General features: G+C 46.2%; 1 protein-coding gene across 1 annotated transcript; it reads right to left on the bottom strand.

The window, feature by feature from the left end:
- Positions 1-15,835: 15,835 nt before the first annotated feature.
- Positions 15,836-22,387, bottom strand: LOC120837982. The gene is made up of 5 exons (XM_040207679.3): positions 22,261-22,387; positions 20,975-21,035; positions 20,726-20,891; positions 17,958-18,117; positions 15,836-16,129 (listed from the first exon to the last, which is right to left on the bottom strand). The coding sequence occupies exons 2-4, from the start codon at positions 21,003-21,005 to the stop codon at positions 17,997-17,999; spliced, it is 318 nt and encodes a 105-aa protein (XP_040063613.1). The 5' UTR covers positions 21,006-21,035; positions 22,261-22,387; the 3' UTR covers positions 15,836-16,129; positions 17,958-17,996.
- Between the last annotated feature and the right edge of the window lie 1,681 nt (positions 22,388-24,068).

Genomic DNA, 24,068 nt, shown 5'->3' with positions numbered 1-24,068 from the left:
TCCTGGATAAAACCAAGCCGAAGAAGACGACGATGGACAACCAGTCGCAGGCCCCCGCCGCTCCTGCCGTCGTCTACCTACCCGTCGCTCCTCGGATACCGGCTCCGTTCCACGGCGAACTCCACGAAGACGTTGAAGATTGGATCGACCAATTCGAACGCGTCGCCCACCACAATAGCTGGACCAACGAGCAACGGCTGCAAAACGTGTATTTCTCGCTCGAGGGGACTGCCAGAAGCTGGTACGAAAATCACGAGTCTTCATTGACATCCTGGGACATTTTCAAGAGCCAGCTGAAGGCGACATTTGTCAACCAGCACCGCCGAGAGAGAGCCGAAGACTTACTGCGTACCAGGACTCAAGGCCCCAACGAGAGCATCACCGGCTTCGTGGAGGATGTTCTCCGCCTAAGCGCCCGCGCCGATCCTCAGGCTACCGGGGAGAAGAAGCTGCACCACCTAATGAGGGGTGTGAAAAGCGAGATTTTCGGCGGTCTCATCCGGAATCCCCCAACAACAGTCGACGAGTTCATCACGGAGGCGACAAATATGGAACGGGCCTTGCTAGCCCGCGCCACACACTACCAACGACACCCTGGTGTAACTACTCTAGCGACATCTGGATCCGACCTGGGCACCACCCTCCCCGACATCCGTGACCTTATCCGTGAAGCCGTCCGGGAGGAGTTGAAGAAGTTGCTACCTGCTGCCACAAGCCTGGATACGCCCTCAGTCGCCGAGATTGTCCGGGAAGAACTTCAGCAGGCGCTGCAGCCAGAAGTTCTCGCCAGCGCCGCTCCTGAACCACCGAAGCTGAGCTACGCCGCAGCTACCCGACGACCACCGCCCCCTGCTCACCCATATACGGCGCCACCTCGACGTGAACCTCTAGCGCCGCAGTATTCACGACGCCATGAAGATCGGGCGTACGTCCGCCCAGAACAAGCTGCTCCACGAAAGACCGACGTGTGGAGGACGGCCGATCGACGCCCGTTGTGCTACCACTGCGGGGAGGCCGACCATGTATACCGTCGTTGTCCCTACCGGCAAATGGGCCTGCGTGGGTTCTACCCGAACGACCCACGCCCGAGGTACGGCGAACGCCCTCACGACATCGAGGAGTACCTCCGACGTTCCCCCTCCCCAGTGTCGTCTCTCCGCCGTGAAGCCCGCTCCCCATCGCCACGACGTTCAGCCTCCCCAGCGCCACGATCCCGCCGAGAGAGCCTGTCTCCCCTGCGTCGTCGGGAAAACTGAGTGCGGCAACGCCTGGAGGTGACGTTGCCGAAAACGACGGAAGCAAACAGCCTCCAAGAACGCCGGAGCGCTCCCACTCTCTCGACGCCCCGCATTGCACCGACGCGCCTGCAACGGTGTCCAACAACCTAAACGTTGTTATCGATGGCCAAAACGCATCGGCACTCGTTGACACCGGGGCAGACTACTCAGTATTGAGTGGGAGGCTCTCTCGCCACCTTCGAAAAGTCACGACGCCGTGGGATGGACCGCAGATACGAACCGCCGGAGGACACCTCATCACGCCTGTCGGAAGGTGCACCGCTCGCGTCGAAATTCACGGCGAGACGTGTCCTGTGAAATTCGTCATTCTACAAGACTGTTCCAGAGACGTCATTCTCGGCATGGACTTTTTGTGTGAATACGGCGCCGTCATCGACCTTGGAGAAAACAGATTGACGCTGCGGACACCTGTTCCGCCTTCAGAGAAACTCCAAACTGCGTCAGCCGCCGTCCGAGTCGCTGCCGACCACGTGAATCTGCCGCCGCGATCATGTGTTGTCGTACCTGTCGTGACCGATGCAGCTACCCGTAGCGAAGTTCTTCTGGAAGGTAACCTCCAGTTGCTCCTGGGAAGAGGAATAGGCGTCGCACGAGGAGTAGCTGAACTTCAGGATGGCCGCACTGTGGTCCTCGTGACGAACTTCCGGAATGAAACGCAACACCTCACGAAAGGTGCAGCCGTTGGCCACGTCGAGGATCTCCGAAACTCCGCCGAAATCGCCGCCATTACTGATGAATCCTCGCCACCTCAGCAAGACGGTACGTCGCCAGCGCAACTCGACATCGACCCTAAGCTTCCGGACCCAAAACGACGGCAGCTGATTAACCTCCTCGCCGAATACCGTGACTGCTTTGCGACGTCGTCGAAGGTACACCAAACAGCCGTTGCGAAGCACCGCATCATTACCGAGGACGACGCGCGCCCTGTGCATCGATCACCGTACAGAGTCTCCGTTAAAGAAAGGGAGGTGATCCAGGAGCAAGTTCAAGAGATGCTGAACGACGACATAATCCAGCCATCAAGCAGTCCGTGGGCCTCTCCAGTCGTACTGGTTAAGAAGAAGGACGGAACGCTTCGGTTCTGCGTGGACTACCGGCAGCTGAACGCGGTGACGAAGAAAGACGTCTACCCACTCCCCCGAATCGACGACACGTTAGACCGGCTGCGCCACTCTCGATACTTCTCATCGATGGACCTGAAGAGCGGCTACTGACAGATCGAAGTCGACGAACGGGACCGAGAGAAGACAGCTTTCGTCACGCCGGATGGGCTGTACGAGTTCAAGGTAATGCCCTTCGGACTATGTACGGCGCCAGCAACTTTCCAGCGTGTTATGGACACCGTACTGGCAGGACTGAAGTGGCAGAGCTGTCTGGTCTACCTCGATGACGTCGTGGTGTTTTCCAGCGACTTCGACGAGCACTTGCGACGACTCCGAGCTGTTCTTCAAGCCATACGGACCGCTGGACTCACCCTCAAGCCGTCAAAGTGTCGGTTCGCCTATGACGAACTGAAGTTTCTAGGTCACGTGGTTAGCAACGAAGGCGTGCGCCCAGACCCTGAGAAGACTCGCGCCGTCGCGTCATTTCCAGTGCCGACAGACAAAAAGGCCGTGCGAAGATTCCTTGGACTTTGCGCCTACTATCGTCGCTTCGTTCGGGATTTCGCACGGATTTCCGCACCGCTCACAAACCTCACGAAGGACGCCAAAAGGTTCGAATGGGCCGAGGAACAGCAGCAGGCATTCGACGAGCTAAAGCGACGACTCCAGACGCCTCCGGTTCTTGGACATTTCGATCAGGATGCGGACACCGAGATTCACACTGACGCAAGTAACGCAGGACTTGGCGCGGTACTAGTTCAAGTACAAGAAGGCACCGAACGAGTCATCGCCTACGCAAGTCGGACACTGTCCAAGGCAGAGAGAAATTACTCCACGACTGAGAAAGAATGCCTTGCGGTCGTCTGGGCAATCACGAAGTTTCGTCCGTACTTGTACGGAAGCCCGTTCCGCGTAGTCACGGACCACCACTCGCTCTGCTGGCTTGCGAACCTCAAGGACCCGTCAGGACACCTCGCTCGATGGAGCCTCCGGCTACAAGAGTTCAACATGACTGTGGTTTACAAGTCAGGACACAAGCACAGCGACGCTGACTGCCTGTCCAGGGCCCCTGTCGAAACACCTTCCGGCAGCAGCGACGACGATGATGACGAGTGCTTTCTAGGGGCAGTGAACACCGATGACATGGCACGACGTCAACGAGATGATCCGGAGCTGCGAGCCTTAATCGAGCACCTGGAAGGGCGCGGCGGTACCGTACCCCATGTTTTCTCACGAGCCGTGCCGACCTTCACCATTCGACAAGGTGTACTCTAGAAAGAGAACTTCGGGAACAACAACTCGCCGTGGCTGCTGGTAATACCGACCGACCTTCGAGGGGAGATCTTTCAAGCATGTCACGACGACCCGACGTCCGGACACCTTGGATACAGCCGGACACTGGCCCGTATTCGTGAAAAGTATTACTGGCCCAAGCTCCCCAAGACCGTCCACCTGTACACACGATCATGCCACGAGTGCCAGCGACGCAAGAAACCTCCGACGAGGCCGGCCGGACTCCTGCAGCCTATTTCTCCTCCAACTGCACCCTTCCAGCAGATCGGAATGGATCTACTTGGTCCTTTTCCGCCTTCGACGTCGGGGAACCGCTGGATCATCGTCGCCACAGATTATCTCACGCGGTACGCCGAAACGAAGGCTCTTCCTTCGGGGACTGCTGTGGAAGTTGCCAAGTTTTTCATTGAGTCCATCGTCCTCCGGCACGGCGTTCCAGAGGTTCTGATTACAGATCGCGGATCATCGTTCATGGCACAACTGACCCAAGAAATCTTCCGACTCAGCCACACCAGCCATCGTCGTACAGCTGCGTACCACCCGCAGACCAACGGGCTGACGGAGCGACTCAACAAGACAATCGCCGATATGATCTCTATGTACGTCGACGTAGAGCACAAGACGTGGGACGAGGTGCTGCCCTACGTCACGTTCGCCTACAATACGGCGGTTCAAGAGACCACTGGATTCACCCCTTTCCAGCTGGTACATGGTCGGAAGGTAACGACCATGCTGGACGCCATGCTGCCCCATGAGCCATCTCACAACGAGAGCGACGACGCCCAGGCGGTTGCTCAACGCGCCGAAGAAGTTCGCCAGCTCGCCCGACTCCTGATTCAAGACCAGCAACGCGTCGACGCCGGCCGCTACAACCTTCGTCGCAGGGACGTCCACTTCCAGCCCGGAGATAGGGTGTGGGTATGGACGCCCATCCGTCGCCGCGGCCTCAGTGAGAAATTGCTGAAACGATACTTTGGACCCTACAAAGTGCTTCGTCGCCTCGGTGATCTTAACTACGAAGTCCTCCCCGACGGAACGCGCCCATCTGCAAGACGTCAGCCGCGACCCGAGGTGGTGCACGTCGTCCGGCTGAAGCCGTATTACGAACGATAGAACTTTCCACTCTCGTCGACGGGTGAACTGTGAACTGCGGCTCGCGATTCTGCTGCCTTTTTGTTTTGGATTTGTTTTTGTTTGTTGTTTTTCGTTTTGTGCTGCATCGGGACGATGCACTTTTTAAAGGGGGGATAATGCCGCGCGCAGGGGTCACGGACTTGTAGAAAGTTCTCGTTCACTCTTGCTGCGGACATAACTATCGTTCATCCCTGTTTTTGTTGTTCTAGAAAGTGCTTGTTCATTCTCGCCCCGAGCGCGCTACGCTCGAACCTTCTCCGCCGAATCTTCGAGATACTGACTCACTCTAGATAAGAGGCCGCCCGCGACCTTGTCGAGTCAGTCTCGCCCCAGCGCTCGATTCTGCTGACACGCCGACTTCGACGCCCGCGACGCTCTGCTTTCTTCTGTTTCCTTCTTTATTTTTGGCACAAGTTCGCCACATTAAACGTTTATTTATTTCTGTTTATTTCTTGTTTATTGGTCACGACTCACCAATATGAGATACCTGTTAGCTGCGGGAAAGTTGTCAAACTGGGCGCTGCTTTTATAATAGAGCACGATAACAATGCCCGGGGAGGGGGGGGGGGGGGGGGGGAGGTGAGTAACCGCTGTAGGCGATATGGCTGTAAATCTGGCTTGGTATCGATCAAATTTGTTTAAGAAAGCAAAATATAAATCCCCCCCCCCAAAAAAAAAAAAAAGATTATTCAGGTTTTTTTTTGGTATTTTTTTTATAAAAAAAGACAGTTGACAATTGTTTTAGCGCGCTACCTACTTACTTACTTAAAAAAGAAGTGACGCTTCAAGTGACGTTTCCCGATGGCTGTTTGTAGGAGTGGTGATTGGTTGTGCTGCGGGTCAGGCAGAAATGTGTGTATATACACGTGAATGTGATGATGACTTTAAAAAAATCGGTTGAGAGCTAGCGTCTGTCCTGTTGTCTTCGTATCGTCTTTGCCTTCGTTTTGTCCATGTTTTTTAAACGTTTCAATTAATATGAACAAACTAGCCGAAACCTAAGTTTTAATGCAGTTTGAAACCGGTTTCCAAATGATTAAATTTAGTTTCATACATTATACTCTTGGCTTCGTTATGTAAAATTTGGTCCAGCATTTAGGATAATTAGAGCCCGAACCATATTGTCACAAATGGCCATTGATGAGGCAACGATACACTGAAGCAAACTAAACGTCTAATAGGGCGAACCTGTGGCCAAACAACATAAGAGATATAGCGGATGATAACAGGCGTCGATGGCGGTGTAACGACAGGATCGAGCGCAGGGAAAGACTGACTTGTACGGCTCCGACGCAGCTTCTTTTAAGCCTTCCCCTGGTGCCGGCCTTGACCCTTCTCGAACTATACATTCTGAACATAAACAAGCTACATGGTTCTCCAGCCTTCATAAATTTTCAACTTACTTAAAGAAAGGTAAAAGGACACGCAGTGCTGGGAATCAAACCCGAGACACCTGCGTGTGAGTCCAGCGGGCTGCCGACTCAACTACGTAAGCTTTTCTTTTTTCTTTTAAGCAAACAGCCAGTGTTAAGACACATTGAAATGCACTAGAAAGCCTGTGTAGCAGGGACTCAAACCAAAAAGTATAACGTTTCAGTTCCGGTGTCGGTTACGGTTTTTGTTTGCTGTGGATATCGGTTTCGTTTCGGTTTCTTACGATTTAAATTTTAAGGGTTCGGTTCCCGGTTACACGTTCCTAAAAACCGGTTAATTTCAGTTTCTCCAATAATTTGTTTTATTAAAATGCTAGACATCCGGTTTATAATTAACGGTTTAAATTTAGTCCCAGATATCCAGCAACGGGACATTCACAAAAGCAAGAACTCAAAAACGTCTTAATAGTTCTAATTGGTAAAACGTTACACACGTTTCTTGCTTCAAAGCTAGTTCAATGCATCTATTTGCATTATATAGTTTGATACCCAAGCATGCAATCACCCCCGTTACTCAGGGATCCATCGCAGTTTATATAATAAACATAAAAATAAGCATCGCTACTTTGTTGTTCGGCAGCGTTTGTAAGCAACCCTCAGAAAGTTTCCACTGCGTTCTGGAAGAACCATCCATACTTTCTGGTCGCTATAGTTAGTTGCAACCTAAGATATACAGAAGAGGCTTCGCCAACGCTGTAGAAAGGAGCAGAACTATAGCCCTCCTCTAGTAAAATACTGCTAAGACGAATATAAGTAATAAAATTGAGAGCAGGGCTAGTTGGTGAAAGTCAAACATAATGTAAATGCAATAGCATAAACCAAGAAATGCTAAGAAGGGGAACGAATAACACTAAAAGCTGTAAACATAAATTCGTTCCTTTCCCTAGCTTCCGTTCTTACACCTACGTCGTGTTTGCTATTTCCAAGCAAATGCATCTGGTTATAGAAGCGCACGCTGCTCGCTGTCCGATCCTGTGACGCTAGAAAAATTGCGCCTTTATATAGCAGCGCCATTTTTCTCTGGGGTTTAGAGGCGGAGCTTCTCCTACAGATATGTTGCAATTAGGGATGTCACGAACTTCCGTCGAGCCGGATTTTTACGTCGAACCTCTAGGTTCAACTGGTTCGACGAACCTTCGACATTTTAACCAGGTTCTAAGAAATTCCACTTTCTGGGCAATGTGGCTAGACTTTGATGTAAGCATGCCTAGGTTTGGAGAAAACGTTTCTACGGAATAGGTTGTTTTGTATTATAAAAAGTTACAACCCAACCGAACATACTTCTAATACTTAACTTATGAGTAAATAGCATGTTTATACTTGCTATATTACCAAGGCAACCAAACAGTGCGGCTTTTACTAAAAGTAGAAAGTTTGACTTGATCATTTGGAAATCACCATCCAGTCCAAAGCCAACTGAGCCAGCGCGTCGGGCATGCGCATAACAGTCGAACCCTAATTGAACTTTCCCGACCTTTTCAATAAAAGTTTGAAAACGCCAAACCTGGTCGAACTCGAACCCCAACCGGTTCTAGACATCCCTAGTTGCGGATAAGGAACGTCGGTGGTTTTAAAAGAGCCGAGTTGCATGGACATCTCAGAATTTTAACTTCTTAGTTGATATCCTGAAGGCGACACATACTGAATACATGTAGCGATTGTAGGAGTGTGCAGATTTGGAATAGACTTTTCATTATAAGCTCGACCACTGATTTTAACTAAGTATTCTTTCTCCTAAATTTAGATTTAAACGAAATGTATTAGCGGATGCATCACTCGCTGACGGTAACTCTGTCAAATGGCCACGACATTTTAAGATGGTAGTGACTATATCGACGTCTACTTTCAAAATAATTTCAATATTATTTTGACATCCGTGACGCCACTCCCTGCAGACTTGAAAATTTTTCCAAAGGCAGTGACTATTTCGATGTCCACCATCAAAATATCTTAAACATTATTTCGAGGTCTGTGACGTTACTTCCGTAAAACGTCAAAATAGTAGCTGCATTATTTCGACATCCTCCTTCAATGCAGCATCCGCAGCAGTGGTAGCTGTTTTGTGGTTTCGTTCTGTTTAGTTTCTGGTGATAACATCGGTGATGCATTGGCGTCTTGACGGATAGTTTCGGTACTGGTTGGCAGTTGAAATGTCTTATTCAGCATGTGTGTGGGACTAGCTCGACAGTTTATCTCTTCGGACGTGACACGGCCGGTGGCGATGTTCTGAGCGTTCTGAGGTCGCATCTCGGCACGCGACTCGCTTAAATTTTTTTTCATTTACAACAGAGGTGAACTGCATATCCCTCTGTCTTCCCTGCACGTAACAAATGTAAGTGCGTACACTACGTAACACTGAGAAATTCGGCACGCTTTTTGTGCCTCCATATCGTGCAAGCACGTCTTCGTTGTAGGGTCGTATCATTGCAGTCTCGCTTTGCATCTGACTCCCGCCCTGTTTTTAAACGGGTTTCATGAGTTCATTCTTTATGTTAGATTTTCTGTTTAATTCGTGTATAACGAGCTAGTTAACTACGAATTGATCCGAGTGTTAAATAATAGGTTGTGACCGCAAACATTCCCTCCTCGATATTTCTTGACCAGTGCGAATGAACAAAGGTTCTGGCGCGGTTGTACGCGATACACCAATTTTCCAATCAACTGCAAAGTTCGTGAAATGGAATTCAGCTCCGTTGTCTATGTAAAGCACGTAAAACAGACACCTAAGACTGCTTACGTGTACGAATGCGAGAGCATTCCTACATGCAGCGCGCCACGTCTTTCTATCGCACGCGGCCTCCTGCAGTGACATCACGTTGCCCCACTGCGCAGGCGCGGCGAACCCTGCCGGCTTCACGACGGCTTCCGTGACGAAGCATTGCGTTGCTGTGCTTTTCTTCGTGTTTTATTTCTGAAGCGCGTCCGCGTTGACTTTGAGTGCACCCGCCGGTTTCTGTGACGAGACATCTGCGTTGCTGTGCTTTTTTTTGTTTTATTGGGATTGGGCCAATGAGAATTTGGGTGCCGCTTCACTCAGCCAATGGGAATTTAGGTGCCGTTTCGCTCAGCCAATGGGAATTTAGGTGTCGTTTTTTGGCGGCACCAAAATTTCGCCGGCACCTCCATGAGACATTAAATACTTTCGCCTTAATAAATCATAAAAAGCAGCGGTGCCGCATTTTGTCACAACCAAGCAAACTTTACTTTTGGCCTGATAGCTGATGTACTTCGAGAAGGTCTTCTTGCATTCCAAATCACTTAAAAGGTCATAAAAACAGCATTACATTTATTTTCGGAAAATGCGTGTCAAACCGCGACGCTGCCTGCAAGTGAGATGACATTTGTTTGACCATCACCTCCGATTGCTAGCCAGTCCGAACTCCAAAGATCAAAAGTCTTAAGTATGAAACGTCAAAATATTGAAAAAAAAAAAAAAAATATTGTGGCGGAAGGCTTCGAAATGTTTTTGAAGATAATTTCAGATCTTCAGGAGCTGGCGTCACGGACGTCAAAATAATATTTTAAATTATTTTGAAAGTGGACGTCGAAATAGTAACTGCCTTCCAAGATCCCTCGTCAAGGTCATTTTGAGAAAAACTAATATTTTTATTTTTTTTTTCGTTAATATCGGTTAACGGTAAATAATTTACGGTTACAATTACGGTCTTCATAAATTTCTAATAACGGTTTCGTTCCGGTTACGGTTACTGAAAACATTTCATTAATATACGGTTTTCGGTTTCAGTATCGGTTGCGGTTTGAGTCCGTGCTTTGTAGCCCATGTTAAAAATTTATCATTTCGAGAAGGCACTTAAAAAGGCCTAGCCACTCGGGCTTAGGCTCGCTGGTGGCAAACACACGTTCTGCTTGCTTGACAAGGTTGAAAAAATAGAAGCGGACTTCTTGCGCCTTGGGGTCGGCATGCCGCACTGCCATGCGCCACCCCCATATGCTATACGAAGGCAGAGCAGAAAAACAACATGTCAAAAGGTACGCAGTCGTCGTTAGTTTAATTAAAAAAACGAATGCTATATGGGGTAATTGGCAGTTCTTTCTAAAGAGAGAAACCGAAGCGGTTCTGTATTTGAAGAAAAACACCTAAATCGCCATTATTCGGCCTCCAGGATCATGAATATCAAGATTATTTTTCAATTTGGTGCACGGAGATTGCAGAAATTAATTTTTAAAGTACCGTTGAAGCCCCGCCCCTTCTGGGGGCGTGACGCCACATTAGCAGTTTTCAGAATCTGGGCTCTCGCGCATATCTTCAGCACCTATCAAAGCTATGCACGCGCACTCTTGCTATTTTCAAAAGGCTCAGAAAGAGACGTCACGACTGGTGCCAGTGCGGGGGAATATGCCTGGCAAGCTTGCAATCGCACGCGCAGCACAGACTAGCGACGGACGCTTGGCGGCCCAAATATCCTACTATGACGTCACGCCTGGTCGGAAGTTTTTCGCCTTTTTCTCGCGTTTAGTAACATCTTCGAGGAAAACAAAAGAGACATTCAGATTCACGGGATAAAAATACTTCACAATTCACCTCTAACTCGTTTAGTTTCAAGGTGTGTTTCAGTTTCCCTATAAGCGTGCGCTGGAGCACATTCCAGAAAAATACGGCGTCCAAGCAAAAGATAAAAACATGTTCAATTGGCTGAGGTTGCTTACATAACAAACAACTCATAGTCCACAGTACATAAATGCCCCTTCCCAGGCACGTAGCCAAGGGGCGGCCCATGGGGCCCGGCCCCCCCCCCCCCCCCCCCCCCGAAATTTTCGATTTTGCTGGGACCTCCTCTCCCCCCTCCCCCTTATACAGCATTTTGTCATGAGCGGCGCCCCCCCCCCCCCCCCCGAAACAAAATCCTGGCTACGTGCCTGCCCCTTCCCCTTAGCCAACTCGGCTACGTAAGCACGCTGCATTATATAATTACTCCATACTGAAGGACCGACTCTCCCAGCGCCTGGTGCACCCAAAATCTCAGAGCCATAGCAGTTGTGAATCGGATGCGGCGTATGCACGAACTCATCTCTGTTACTTCACTCCGCGGTGGTGGCGCGTCGGACGCACTTCCGGTCCGGGGCTGTGGGCGGAAGTGCCCATGTGACACGTGTATCCCTGCGTTGTTTTGAAAGGAACCAGACAAAAACCTGCCTTCTCGTCAAAATGCTGCGACTAAGGCTGTACCAAAAGTGTCGAGAAAGATTTGAAGGTCAGTTTTCATGCGCTCGGTTCGTCCGAGAACGCGGATATGTGCCGTGAAAAGGGAGAACCAAACGCCGTCGGACCACGATTGCTTGGGCGGGAAGCATTTTGGGTTGAATTCAGGCATATACTTCTGGTCATCAAATTTATTTGTTTTGTTCTGAAATGAGCACCGGAAAATAAAATCGTCAAGTTGTACGGACCACCTGCGGACTACGTTCAGTGCGTCTTCAACTTCAAACAGCCGTCTGATCGTTCGAACTGTCGTCTGTTCTTTCAAACGTTTCTGCCATGTCGTCTGCTCTTATAGAGGACACCGGCCCGTAGACCAAACGTGGGCCTGGTACTTGCGATAAGAAGTAAGTGCAGGCCTCAAAAGACTTAAGTTTGAAGGTTGGTAAGCAGGCTGGACATAAACAGTAGATACAAGGAGATGTTAATCATTGTCACCCGTGGCCATCACCGACTTGTTATGCCTGGTTCACTTGGTTAGATTCTGCTTGCGATTTTCAGTATCGACGTCGACATCTCAGCTACGGTTCACGCTTTTGCAGTCCGAGCGCCGTCGCAACTGAAAATTGCGAGCGAAATCGCATCATGCGAATCAGGCTTTAGCGTACATTCTGCAGCGTACACGCGGAATGAATCGCCGCATGTCAGATGATTCACGCCAAGTTTTGCGGTGTAACGAGCCTCGGTAGTTTCGCTGGCGCCGCTCAAGTAGTCAGACATCGTTAGGAGTACGTAGAATCAACCATTTCAACACCAAAGAGAGCGCGGGGACTCACACCGACGCCGGCAACATCGCATTTCAATGGTTTGTTTATGGGCGACGGCGAGCTTCTTGCTCACACCCTCATCGCGCATGCGCGGCGCCGGTGGCGTCCGCTAGGGGCGCTTCGGGCGCTCCGGTTTGTTTGTATTCATGAGTTGGTGTATAAGATAGGCAGACACTGCTGGAAGGCGCATGGGTAAGTAATCAATCTGTGCGTTATACCGGGTGTTTTTGCGAAGACTTTCAAAAATCCTAAATATTAGGGCGATTGAAAAAAGAAGAAACTCTCTTCGGGAACAAACTACCAGCCACGGCGGACGTCAGGAACTGCCAAAAACCTACTAATTAGCCAGATAATTAATTAAAACTTGTCAATTAACTTTTTAATTAGTGGAAATAGACATATGATTCCAATTAGAAAGTTGCTGAGCGTTATTGAAAACCACTAAATCAGTCATTTTCAGAAAGACTTTAAGCGCTTGAGAAGAGTAGTAGCGTACTAAAATTACCACTCGTGGAGCAGGTACAAGGCTGGGGCTAGATAAGAGGCGGAAAAATCGCGCGCGCGCCTTACCGCAACCGCTAGCCTTGTACCTGCTCCACGAGTGGTAACTTTAGTGCACTACTACTCGTCTCACGCGCTCAAAGTCTTTCTGAAAATGACTGATTTAGTGGTTTTCGATAACGCTCAGCAACTTTCTAATTGGAACCATATGTCTATTTCCACTAATTAGAAAGTTAATTAACAAGTTTTAATTACTTATCTGGTTACTTAGTAGGTTTTTGGCAATTCCTGACATCCGCCGTGGCTAGTAGTTTGTTCCCGAAGAGAGTTTCTTCTTTTTTCAATGGCCTTAATTTTTAGGATTTTTGAAAGTCTTCGCAAAAACACCCGGTATAATAGATATTCATAAAAATAATTAAAAAAATGTGTTAATAACACATGTTCTATAATTTTGAACTCTTGTGAAAGATTATCAAGGGCAATTGTTCTTCATTCGAGTATTGACAGTCGCGTACCAAGGTCAGCAAGCTGGTATTCGATATACTTTTTGTTTTGTTTCATTTTGTTCACAGATTTATTGAAACCGGCCCGTTTTTTTACAATTTTTTGTGGTGAGCGGGTACTGGAACTTTGCCATAGAACCACCAATTCCGCCAAAAAAGGCTCGGACCCAGCGCTCGAATGGGACCGAAAAGTGGAGCCCGGAAGGGAGACGGTGTTAGTTTCGTTGCCTTCGGAAAGCAACATTAGTGATCTTAAGTTTCAGAACATCCATGCATTGTAAACAGAAACACGCGTGGGCATGGGAACACAAGTGGAATATGTTGCTAGTTGTTTTAGCTTGCAAGGAGGGCAGTTCAGCGAACGTATAACGAGAAACAAAGCGCGAAGCACCGCCTCTTTTCTCCCATCTTCCTCCCGGGGGACTCTCCTCCCCGTCCCTGAGTGAGTACACGGCCGCCGAACAAAGCGTGGGACACGCGCGGGAGAGTCCGTGAGCCCGCTCAAGGATGTCACCCAAACCGGGGAAGGAAACCTCTACAGTTGGAGTCTCTCATCGCCTTCTCCAGTCTTGGTCTACGGTGCTGGGAAAAACGTCTTGAGCATGCGCCGCAACTCCCTGCTGCGGAATATCAGGCGCAGCCGATGCGTCCAGAGTTATAAAAATAGGTTTTCTTTCTCGCGCCAGCCGTGATAAGCGCCGGAAAGGTGTAGAAACTGCTCTCGTTGGCCCGTGTACAACACTGTAAAAAATAACTGTGTAAAAAAACAGAAAAAGCTTGGCAAGTTTCTTGCCACGAATTTTCTGTTTTCGTCTGTTTCCCTGTTATCATACTTTCCGTTAAAATCATAGCATTTCCTGTTCTTGGCTTTTCTGTAAAAAAACTACACTTTCTGTTGTCAAATTTTGCGAAAAACCGGTTTCTGTTAAAACAAAGAGTGTCTGTTCTGGAACTTTGTAAAAAGATCGGCTTTCTGTAGTCGATTATTTTGAAAACACCGGCCTTTGTTAAAAGAAGGATTGTCTGTTTTGGAACTTTGTAAAAAAATCGACACTCTGTTGTCCCAATTTTGCGGGAAAATGATTTCTGTTAAAAGAATGGTTGTCTGTTCTGGGACTCTGTAAAAAGATCGACTTTCTATTTTTAAATGTTGTTTAAAAACAGTTTTTTTCGAAAAGTAAACAGAGTTTCTGTTCTGGGACTCTGTAAAAAGATCGACTTTCTATTTTTGAATATCGTGAAAAAAAGTTTATTTTGAAAAGGAAACAGAGTTTCTGTTCTATACCTTTGTAAAAAGACAACTTAAAAAGATTTTTAACAAGAAAGTTATTTTTCATTAAAACATGTAACAGAGTTTACGTAATAAAAATAACTGTCCCACAGCATCGAGAAAAAATATGTCAAGCCCGAGTCCTACTAGAGCGACATAAGCAACAGCCGACACAGAGAAAACACGATTGCATGCAGCATCAATGCAAAGCGAAGTTTGGCAGGCTTGCATTCAGTCATGCCTCGTTCACGGAGCACACTGAGCTCGGGAACGAAGCTCGAGTGATTCAAGCCTGCCAAAGATAACACCTGTGTGAATGCTGGAGGTTTCTCAGAGCCGGCTGTTGCTGTCTGTCGCCTTTGCGGGACCAGTACACAAAGAAACATGTACTACAACAGAAAGTGACAGGGTAATGTCAAATTTTCTTGTAAGGTAGCGCATATACTTACTCGCTACCGATTATCGACATATTCTTAAACATTTACACTTGTTTTAACAATGCCTCCATTATTATTTAGTCTTTCTCTATTGCTGAGTAAGGCGCTGAATTCCAGTCCTGTAAAAGTCCTTGCTTCGACTTGGCAGATTGGCATGCAGTTCCAGATCATCAACATCCAGAAAGTGGCATCTTCCGAGTGCATTTGTTAACTACCTTTTGTTTCGCCTAGACTAGGACTACATTTCTCGGAAGACAAGCCGACACTGCACACGAGTCTCGAAGTAGGAGTAACGACCTCTACAGGGGCGGAATTGAGTTTTACTTTGCAATGTGAATGTGAAGAGTTTGAATAGTTATTGATAAATTACTAACTGCCTGTGAGAAACATGGCAATAATTTATTTGATGAATAAATACGCTATATTTTGCGACAAAGCATTTTGAGGCCTTATAGTTTTATACCTGCCCTTGTACATTGTTACCGCACCCTGCATACAGAATACGGCAATAGTTACTGTATTCTGTAGACGTGTGAAAGAAACATGTTTTCAAATTGGGCTCATCAACCAACATTTTGCAAGCTTCAAAAGCTCGCAGGCTTGCAGCTTTTTAGAGGGTTATTTTTAATTAGCCGAAATTCAAATTAAGTATAATGTTTCTGAGATCAACTTGAGAACTCTTTTTTTTTTCTGTGGCACAGAAATGTCAGTGAGATCAAATATTCCAGATGACTTGAAATAAACCACTGATTATTTTGGGAACACGCCATATTTACACCTTCCCTACCTTCCTGGACTTATTAACGCCGGGATGTTCGCGATGAAAGAAGTCGTCAAACTTGTTAAAGAAAGAAAACATGAGATATTGTAATATTGGTAAATAACCACTTTATTTCTTGCATTCGCCACGCTTTGGCTCTGAACAGATGGCTTGTCTTCAACAGACTATTAGAAACTGCAGTTTTATTTCTTAACTTTGGCCCGCTTGGGGCTCAAACTAAATGGAATTTATTGAACATACCTACTTCGACTCTTAACTCTGCCCTCTTGGGCTCTTAACGATACACTTCCTGAGTATATACCTGGTATTCTTTTTATGGACAAAAATATTGAAGAGAACTTGCACCAGGGAAATCTTGATAGTGCCATTAGTTTGCTTGACTTGGCGGCCACTAGGAACAACAGATGTTTTAATTAACCTTTTCGTTAAAAAAATAAGCGTATAGTTACAATTAGAAACTTGATAAGCATCGTGAGAAACCACTAAATCATTCAAATTTAGAGACTAGGAGCACATGTATTGTTTCTCTGGCCTGCAAATCTGTCGTGACCTCCAAGTTTTTCCGTCTCATCATCCACATTTTCGCTTTGCCAGGCTTGCGCCTGTATGAAAAGTGGTACCTTTTGTGAAATATCACACTTCGTACGTGCCCCCAATCCTTCTAAAATTAACAGATTTAGTGATTTCCGATTATGCCCAGCAAGTCTCTAAAACTGGTTAATATCATTGTATGCAAAACTATTTTAAAACTTAATTATCGTAAGCACTACATGCCTTATTAAATGGTTCTCTTGACTATGACCAATGGGGTGCCCACCCTATTTCTGTGAGGTGCATAGATTTTACATTAAATAAATGTGAAAACAATGCACGTTCTCCCAGCATTTCTAATGAACAGGTTTAGTGGCTTTCGACTATGGCCAGCAAGTTTCTAATTGCAAGAATATGGCTCCGTTTACTAATTAGAAGTTAATTTAAAATATATGTTAATTAGCCACCTACTTCCACAAACAACTTTGTAGTGCCCGCTAAGTAGAGTAAGCTGATTGCAAAATGAAGTTACCTAATGAAACTTAATGTTTTGAAAACTTGGGGCAGCTAAAACCAAACACCCAGTGTAGTGATGAAAATAATTCCTTGAGAAGGGGAACAAGGACAAAGGACAAACACAAATCTCCAAACACAGCTAGGTGACTGGTGAGCAACCGAAAAAATCCGCCTGGTCCTGGTATCGAACCCGGGACCTCTCCATTACAGGTGGAGCGCTCTACCAACTGAGCTAACCAGGGCTTAGACGTCAATAGAGCAAACGGGTTTTATCAGCTGCCACCAGTCTAACACCAACGAGGGTGAAGCTTGCAATTTAAGGTTATAATTATAATGCAATTACATGCAAGGGTGCAAGCGAGCTGCACAAGAATGATGAAAATAATCCCTGGAGAAGGGAAACAAGAAGGACAAAGGACAAACACAAACCCGTTTGCTCTACTGACGTCTAACCCTTGGTTAGCTCAGTTGGTAGAGCGCTCCACCTGTAAGGGAGAGGTCCCGGGTTCGATACCAGGACCAGGCGGATCTTTTCGGTCGCTCACCAGTCACCTAACTGTGTTTGGGGATTTCTGTTTGTCCTTGTTCCTCTAATCCAGGAATTATTTTCATCATTCTTGTCCAACTCGCTTGCACCCTTGCATTATAATTAAACCCAGTGTAGGGTGGCCTAAATAGTGGTAGGCTGTGAATTGGTACCTAAAAATTAGCTTCTGCACACAGCTATATCAAATTTTACCCAAACATGTATTTTAATGGCACTAGTTATCTTGCAAACGTGCATCTCTATGGTGGGCAACGACACAGACAACCAAGTCGCATCGCCAGTTGACCGCTCGATTCGACCCGCGCCCGTTTTGAAATGAGTCTTCCATTTTATGTGAAATGCGAGTACTCATTTCGCATCGGGCTCTAGCCGCTCACTGCGACTCGGTCGCCTGCATTGGTGCCCGCCATAGAGGCTACAAGGATTCTTGTCCTTATTGCTCACAGAAATGGATCTATGCTTTAGAAGTTCACAAGGTAATGTGCACCACTAGAGTACACGTGGGGTGAAAATTCAGAAGCCAATTTATCCGGTACAATTGACAGCGTACCGCTCTATTTATGCCACCTTTTTATTCCTTCCCTTTGCCTTGCTTGGGCTTAAAGATGACATTTCCGGAACATACCTTTTATTTGAATCAGGAAGGCTTTAAGACTGTTTCAGCTTAAAAGGCATATTCCTCCAGGGAAGCCATCAGCTTGGCAACCGCGGGTGACACACAGTGTTGCTTCTTCTTCTTTTTAAGAATCTTGGTGCCCCTCGGTGGGTTGATGCTTGCAATACCCCTGAAATCAAACAAACATATCTTTTTACTATAGCATTGTTCCCCATGAAACATGTATTATCTAAATACACAGGGAGATTATGGAATGCTGGCCAAAACTTTCCTACAAAAACTATGCGTTAGATAGGAAAAATATGGATGCGATGTTGGTGAGTGCCAACGACCGATTTGGCAGATGTCCATCATATGGATAATGATACATTCATTTCCAATAAGGACACCAAAGTGTTGTGAACCAGATATCTGGGTTGCCGCCATGTTCAAGATGTTTGAACCGCCGGCGGGAATTACGCGCACCGCCACATATTAATAAGTAATGATTTTAGGGAAAAGTGCACCTGGTCGCTTAATAAGGTACACAGGGTGTTACAGTTGTCTGGAACCAAGCTTAAAAAAAAGCGGAGCATTACAGGCGAATGGAACCAACTGCATTTCTTAGCACACGTCTTGCCAGGGCCAATATCTTTTTTTATTGTGCCTAATTAAATAATTACGACTAATAACCTTGTTCTGTAAATATTTAAAGGAAATTAAAGGTGTCGATTGGAATGTTGTAGAGAGCCTGAATAAACACCCAATGGAGGAGTTGCAATGTGGTGCACCTTGAGTGCTTCTTTTATCCAACCCAAAAAAAAAACGCCCACTCGCAGCACACGCGTGCGCTGCGATTAGGGGAGTGCGATGTCATGTGGTATTCTTGGCATTTTGTGGGCGTTTTTTGAAGGCTGGAGAAAAGAACCAGGCAAAGTGTAATATAATGCAAGCACCTCCATCGAGGCCTCTTTAAAGCTCTCTACAAGCTCCCAATTGACACTTTTGCCCTTAAATCAATATTTAATCAATTAGTTTCAATGAATTAGTTTTATCAGGCTCAACAAAACAATACTCTCTTTTGCAAGATGCCTGCTGACAAATACAGTTCGTTTCAATCGCTTAGAGTGATCCCTTTTTGTTTAAAGCTTGCTTGAGAATTAAAACAGTGTAAACGTAAATGAGAACAAAACCCTACTCCCGGACTTGCTGAACAATAAATTGTTCAATGCGTGCCAAGGAATAGGACATTTTGTTTAAGAAAAGGAATTTCTCTAAAATAGCCTTAACAAAAATGCTGGCTAGAGAAGCATGGTAACTGTGTTAATCAGCCATGTTTACATTTCAATGAACACTTGTGTTACTTTTATTCGGGAGTTTTTGTTCCAGGTGTTTGTCTACACAACTATTTCATGTTTCACGTATATCAGTAGAAAAAAATGGTAACCTCTGCCAGTCGATCGACTTATAGAGCCTTCAAAGAGGTAGTTTTGTCGGGCACTTTAGCACCACTTGGAGTGTTCCATCCTGTTTCGCTAGTTTCAGTCAACTAGCTTGTTTCATATTTTACAGATGTGCAATCTAAAAGTGCACGTCTGTTCTTCCATCCCCCTTTAGTCGTTGAAATGTATATTAGTTGTCATTCTCTACAAAATAAACTCAGCTGCTGTGGAGACTTCATACTGTTACCTTTGTTTCTCGCCATCCTAGCATCACAGTGTAAACTAGAATGTGGACAGTGAGAGCATGGGGTCTTGTGAAGCTGAAGTGCTGATGGTGACACTGGCACTGACTTTAAAATATTTTACTATTACCTTGGACGTGCAAGTTTTCTTTGGCACGTTTCTCAGGAATATTTAATGACAGCATAGAGCACAGAGGCACAAAATATATAGCTTCTCTGGTGGAGTGCTTAATATTGAGAATGAAAACAATATAGTGTCCACGATATTCCTTGCCATCTGAAAACAATAACTCTTGCACGAGGTGTGCAGTAATTACGGATCAGGGCTTAACACAAAAGAGAGCACGCTGCTATCAATACATTTACAGGAGGTGGAAGCCATGCATTTTCTGGGCATATAAACGGTCTCCCTTTCACCATGTGCAGCTGAAATGCCCTTCATTCCAATTGATGAAGTCGTGTGCAAATGAGACTAGACTGCACCCACTGATGAGTGTAATGAGCGTGATGAGATGGGTTTGTGTATGTGTGCATGCGCATGCGTGTGTGCGCATGCGCATGTTTGCATGTGTGCGCGTGCGTGTGTGTTTGTGCGTGAGGAGGGAAGGTGGTCGCCGGACCACATTGCAGTATTTTCGGGCTCCCGGGACTGGAAAATTGCTTACTTATGGTTTACACTATGCTATTTTCGAGCCAACTAGCCCAAGATAAAAAATGACATAGTTCATCTTTTTTGTTTTCAACAACAGCAATCATTTCTCCCACGACATGTATGGGGTTAGACTTTCATCACAAAATGATTAACATCACTCATAAAACTGTCTTAAAAACTGACCTCATTTGTGCAAAAAAAGTTTCCTTTATGCACTATATCGTTGTGAATATGCCATTCAGCTTTGTGGCCCCTGAGAAGTAATTTCTGTAGTTAGAATGATCCAAATGAAACAATGAAAACCTTAGCTTGAGGTCTTAGCATGCAAAATCAAAGCATTGTAAGAAATCAGCAGGCACTGGGGTTCTTCCAATGGAAGCTATGTTTTGTGTAAAGGATACATCTTTCTTATGACAAGCAGATCAAATTTAACAATAAAAGCAGGGGTGATGAAGCACTTACCTTTGAATAAATTCAAGTGTAAGGCCCACTTCTTCTGGGAACGAAATGTTCAACACAAAATAGAGCAGGAACATCAACTTGAATGAGCCTGCCCTGTTGCTTGTGGTCATCACCGGCACTGTGTCAACACAAATTGTGAACTCGCTTGCTGTGTAGTTGTTGGCTCCTATAAATAACAATTGATGCAGTATGAGAACAGAACTCGTCCACCTTCATGCTTCGGGCCAGAATTTGAAAGCACATACTGACCTTTAACACATATGATCGGGCTTGGGTCCATATCACCCAGATCCGAGTCAGTGGCATTCTCCTGAAAGACAAAGAGTAAACAAAAATGAGGATAGACGACCTAATGTCCTTTTAGTATGACCCGTGCTATGTCTAAGCACTTGGGTCTAATTTGCTTTTGCCACATTTAGAGGGCAAGCTACTTGAATGTTTTCAAGAATTCTACATAAACTAACAATTTTGAACAATTCAAAGGTACTGCCTGAGGCTAGCTCAGGCTAGCAGCGCCTTCACACCTAACGGAGAGAGTAAGCCCTGGCACGAAAAGAACTGACACGTTGTTGCTATATGTTGTTTTTGTGCAAGGTAGTGAATTCGATAAATGACGCACCGTCTCAAGCGGATGTAGTGAGGATTAGTGCAAGAAAACGCAGACGCCTGAAGCACCGTTTAGCGCCATTTCTTTTTGTGTTCCGAAAAAGCACAACAAAGCCTCTTCTTTATCTTATTCATGAAATGTTAAACTCGAATTACTGACCTAACAATAGATCACACGAAACTTTTCAAGCGCGGTACAACCGGCAAGCTAACGTCTTCAGGTTCGGTTCAGGGAGAAATAGCACGCGGCCCGTACGCAGATTGGCTGCCGCTCACAACCCATTTCCGCCGCCGAGCTTGCCGAACCCTTGGCGGCAGTGATGTCCATCCCCCGCACCGCACCGCACTGCACCGCACCGCACCACCACACCTCCGCATTTACTTGACAGTTCCGAGAGAGCCCGAATTGAGGTGCGAGGTGTGACAGCTTGTACGACAAAGAACCGCCGCGTACCAAGCTCCGCTTTCTAAAACGTGTTCTTTTGCTAAACAACTTTCGATAACATGGCGCTCAATCAGACGCAGTTAACACGCTGCAGCGTGCGCTACCCGCACGCCTTCCTCAGTGCCGGTGTTGTTCAACGGTATCTGGCGCAACACCGCAACACTTCCAAGCATGTTTAAAACGGGCGCCTGTAACGGAAAAAAACTGTGAGTGCGCAGGCGAGCTGGTGGATGTTGATCAGAATGCAGAAAACCCGAGACGGTGGTAAAAGCAGGGAAACGGTGTCGAAGAAGAAAGACTTCCTTCTTCGACACCGTTTCCGAAGACCGAAAGTCTTTCTTCTTCGACACCGCTTCCCTGCTTTGGCCTGTAACGGGCTCGCGAACACTACGTATTTGGTTCAACATACGGCGTGGTCGCTTTTGCACACCTAGCTTGCGCGGAGTATGGAGATAAAAAAAAAAGATAAAAAAAAAACACTCACCTCGTAATGAACGGATCCTCGTCCAAACAAAGACGCCAGGAAAAAACTGGCGAACCCGCGAAGATTTCGCCGCTTTGCAGCCTCCTTCGCGTGGCTGGCGTGGCGGCGAGGAGGCCAACGGGGCTCCTCCTCCAGGCCTCTTCATCACGACCAACTCTATCGTGCTCTTCATTTCAGTAGTTACCCGAGCGGCGGATAGAGGGCGCTGGCGCATTCGCCGCCATTGAGTGGTTTCAATTTGGTTGGTTTCGGTTTCAGCGCGCTCGCGGCTGTGTTTATGTGTTTAGTTTCGCCTAAGTTCGTGATGCAAATGTGGCCGTTATAGTACACAATAAATAAAACTGTGGTACTGAGCCAATTTGAGAACCACAAAGTGGTTTCCAGTCATATTCGCAACTTTTTTACGAACACTTTATGATGTATCTGGTCATGTTCGTCGTTAATTTCGGTCAGGTTCGGCGGCAAAACAATATATGACGCACAGGGAGGATTTCCATCGTCTAAGGCCGTACCCACTGACCCTATAGTTTCTAGAAAAATTAACGAATGAAGAGACTAATGAGTCGATGTATAGTAAAAATGCAGGCCCCCAATTTGATTAAAAACCTCCTGAATCGCGAAAAACACACGAAGTCGCAAGTTCACTGCTCAGTGTCCGATTTTCGCGGACACCAAACTTTTTGTGAACCTTAGAGATTCGAAATGTCTCCTATAATACACGGATATTCTAAGAAATGAGTGATATATGCTCGGGGTGTTTTCTTTAAAGAAATTAAGTACTCGAGATATAATTCTATACTCCGTCCTAGCTCGGAAGAGGGGGAGGGGGGGGGGGGGGGGAGGATTCCTTTACCTATTGACTTGCTAAAGTACTTATAACAGCATTTCATACCATTTGAGTTAGAAAATTAACTATTTGTTTTACTGGCAATTGATTACGATGTGCTTGACACATGAGATAAGGGACAGGCCCATCAATTGAAGTCTGAAAATTTGTCTTTGTATAAACTTTGCCAAATAAAATTAAAGGGCCTGGGAGTGGTGATCTTATGCACGTTTGGCTAAAATCGAATTCTAGGCATATCTTCATGAACCTGTCTAGACAGGTCTCTATTCAAACTGATGCAACCTAGGATCAATAATGCTGAACTCGGGCGATTTCCATTTAGATGGATTCTTTTCGGCATCACATATTGCGAGCCCTTGGCACTTTCAAGCTGCCTGTGACAGATTTTTTCCCACAGGTTTTTTTGTGTTGAAATAACTTAAATAAACAAATTAAACCTCGTATTAAAATTCTTAGCACCCTTTAATTACTGCAAACATGGGACAGACTGAAGTGTACAGTTTCTTTAACTTCAAAAATAAACAAATCAAGCAAACGTTTATAATGCAAAAATAATTAAGAACGTCTAACAAATTTACGTGTCATGCCGTGAACAAAGGAAACGCCTGATGTGGACTTCACGGTTATCGCGAGCATCAGATAAAATGTGAATTAAACGTTCGAAACATGTATATCGTATATATGCTATATAATCAAAAACAACCGTTTTAAATTTGTTACGAAGACAAGGCCGCAGGGTTTCAGGAAACACACATAGCTTCATATACTGAGTATTTTGGTCACATTCCTCAAATCCGAAAAGTGTGGCTATGCATATACAGTGTACTTCACATATTTAGGATATTGCGCCACTATCACTGAGCAAACTTCAGTTGTCATAAATAATTGGGCTCAATATGCGCCAGCGCTGACGCTGATTCCGGTACCTCCTCTGTTTTCACACGTATCCGGTACGCCGACG

Source organism: Ixodes scapularis, unplaced genomic scaffold (assembly GCF_016920785.2).
Source record: "Ixodes scapularis isolate PalLabHiFi unplaced genomic scaffold, ASM1692078v2 PGA_scaffold9__187_contigs__length_104089568, whole genome shotgun sequence".
NCBI lineage: Eukaryota > Metazoa > Arthropoda > Arachnida > Ixodida > Ixodidae > Ixodes > Ixodes scapularis.
The sequence above is the reverse complement of the archived record's forward strand: the minus strand, read 5'-3'. Positions and strand labels throughout refer to the sequence as shown.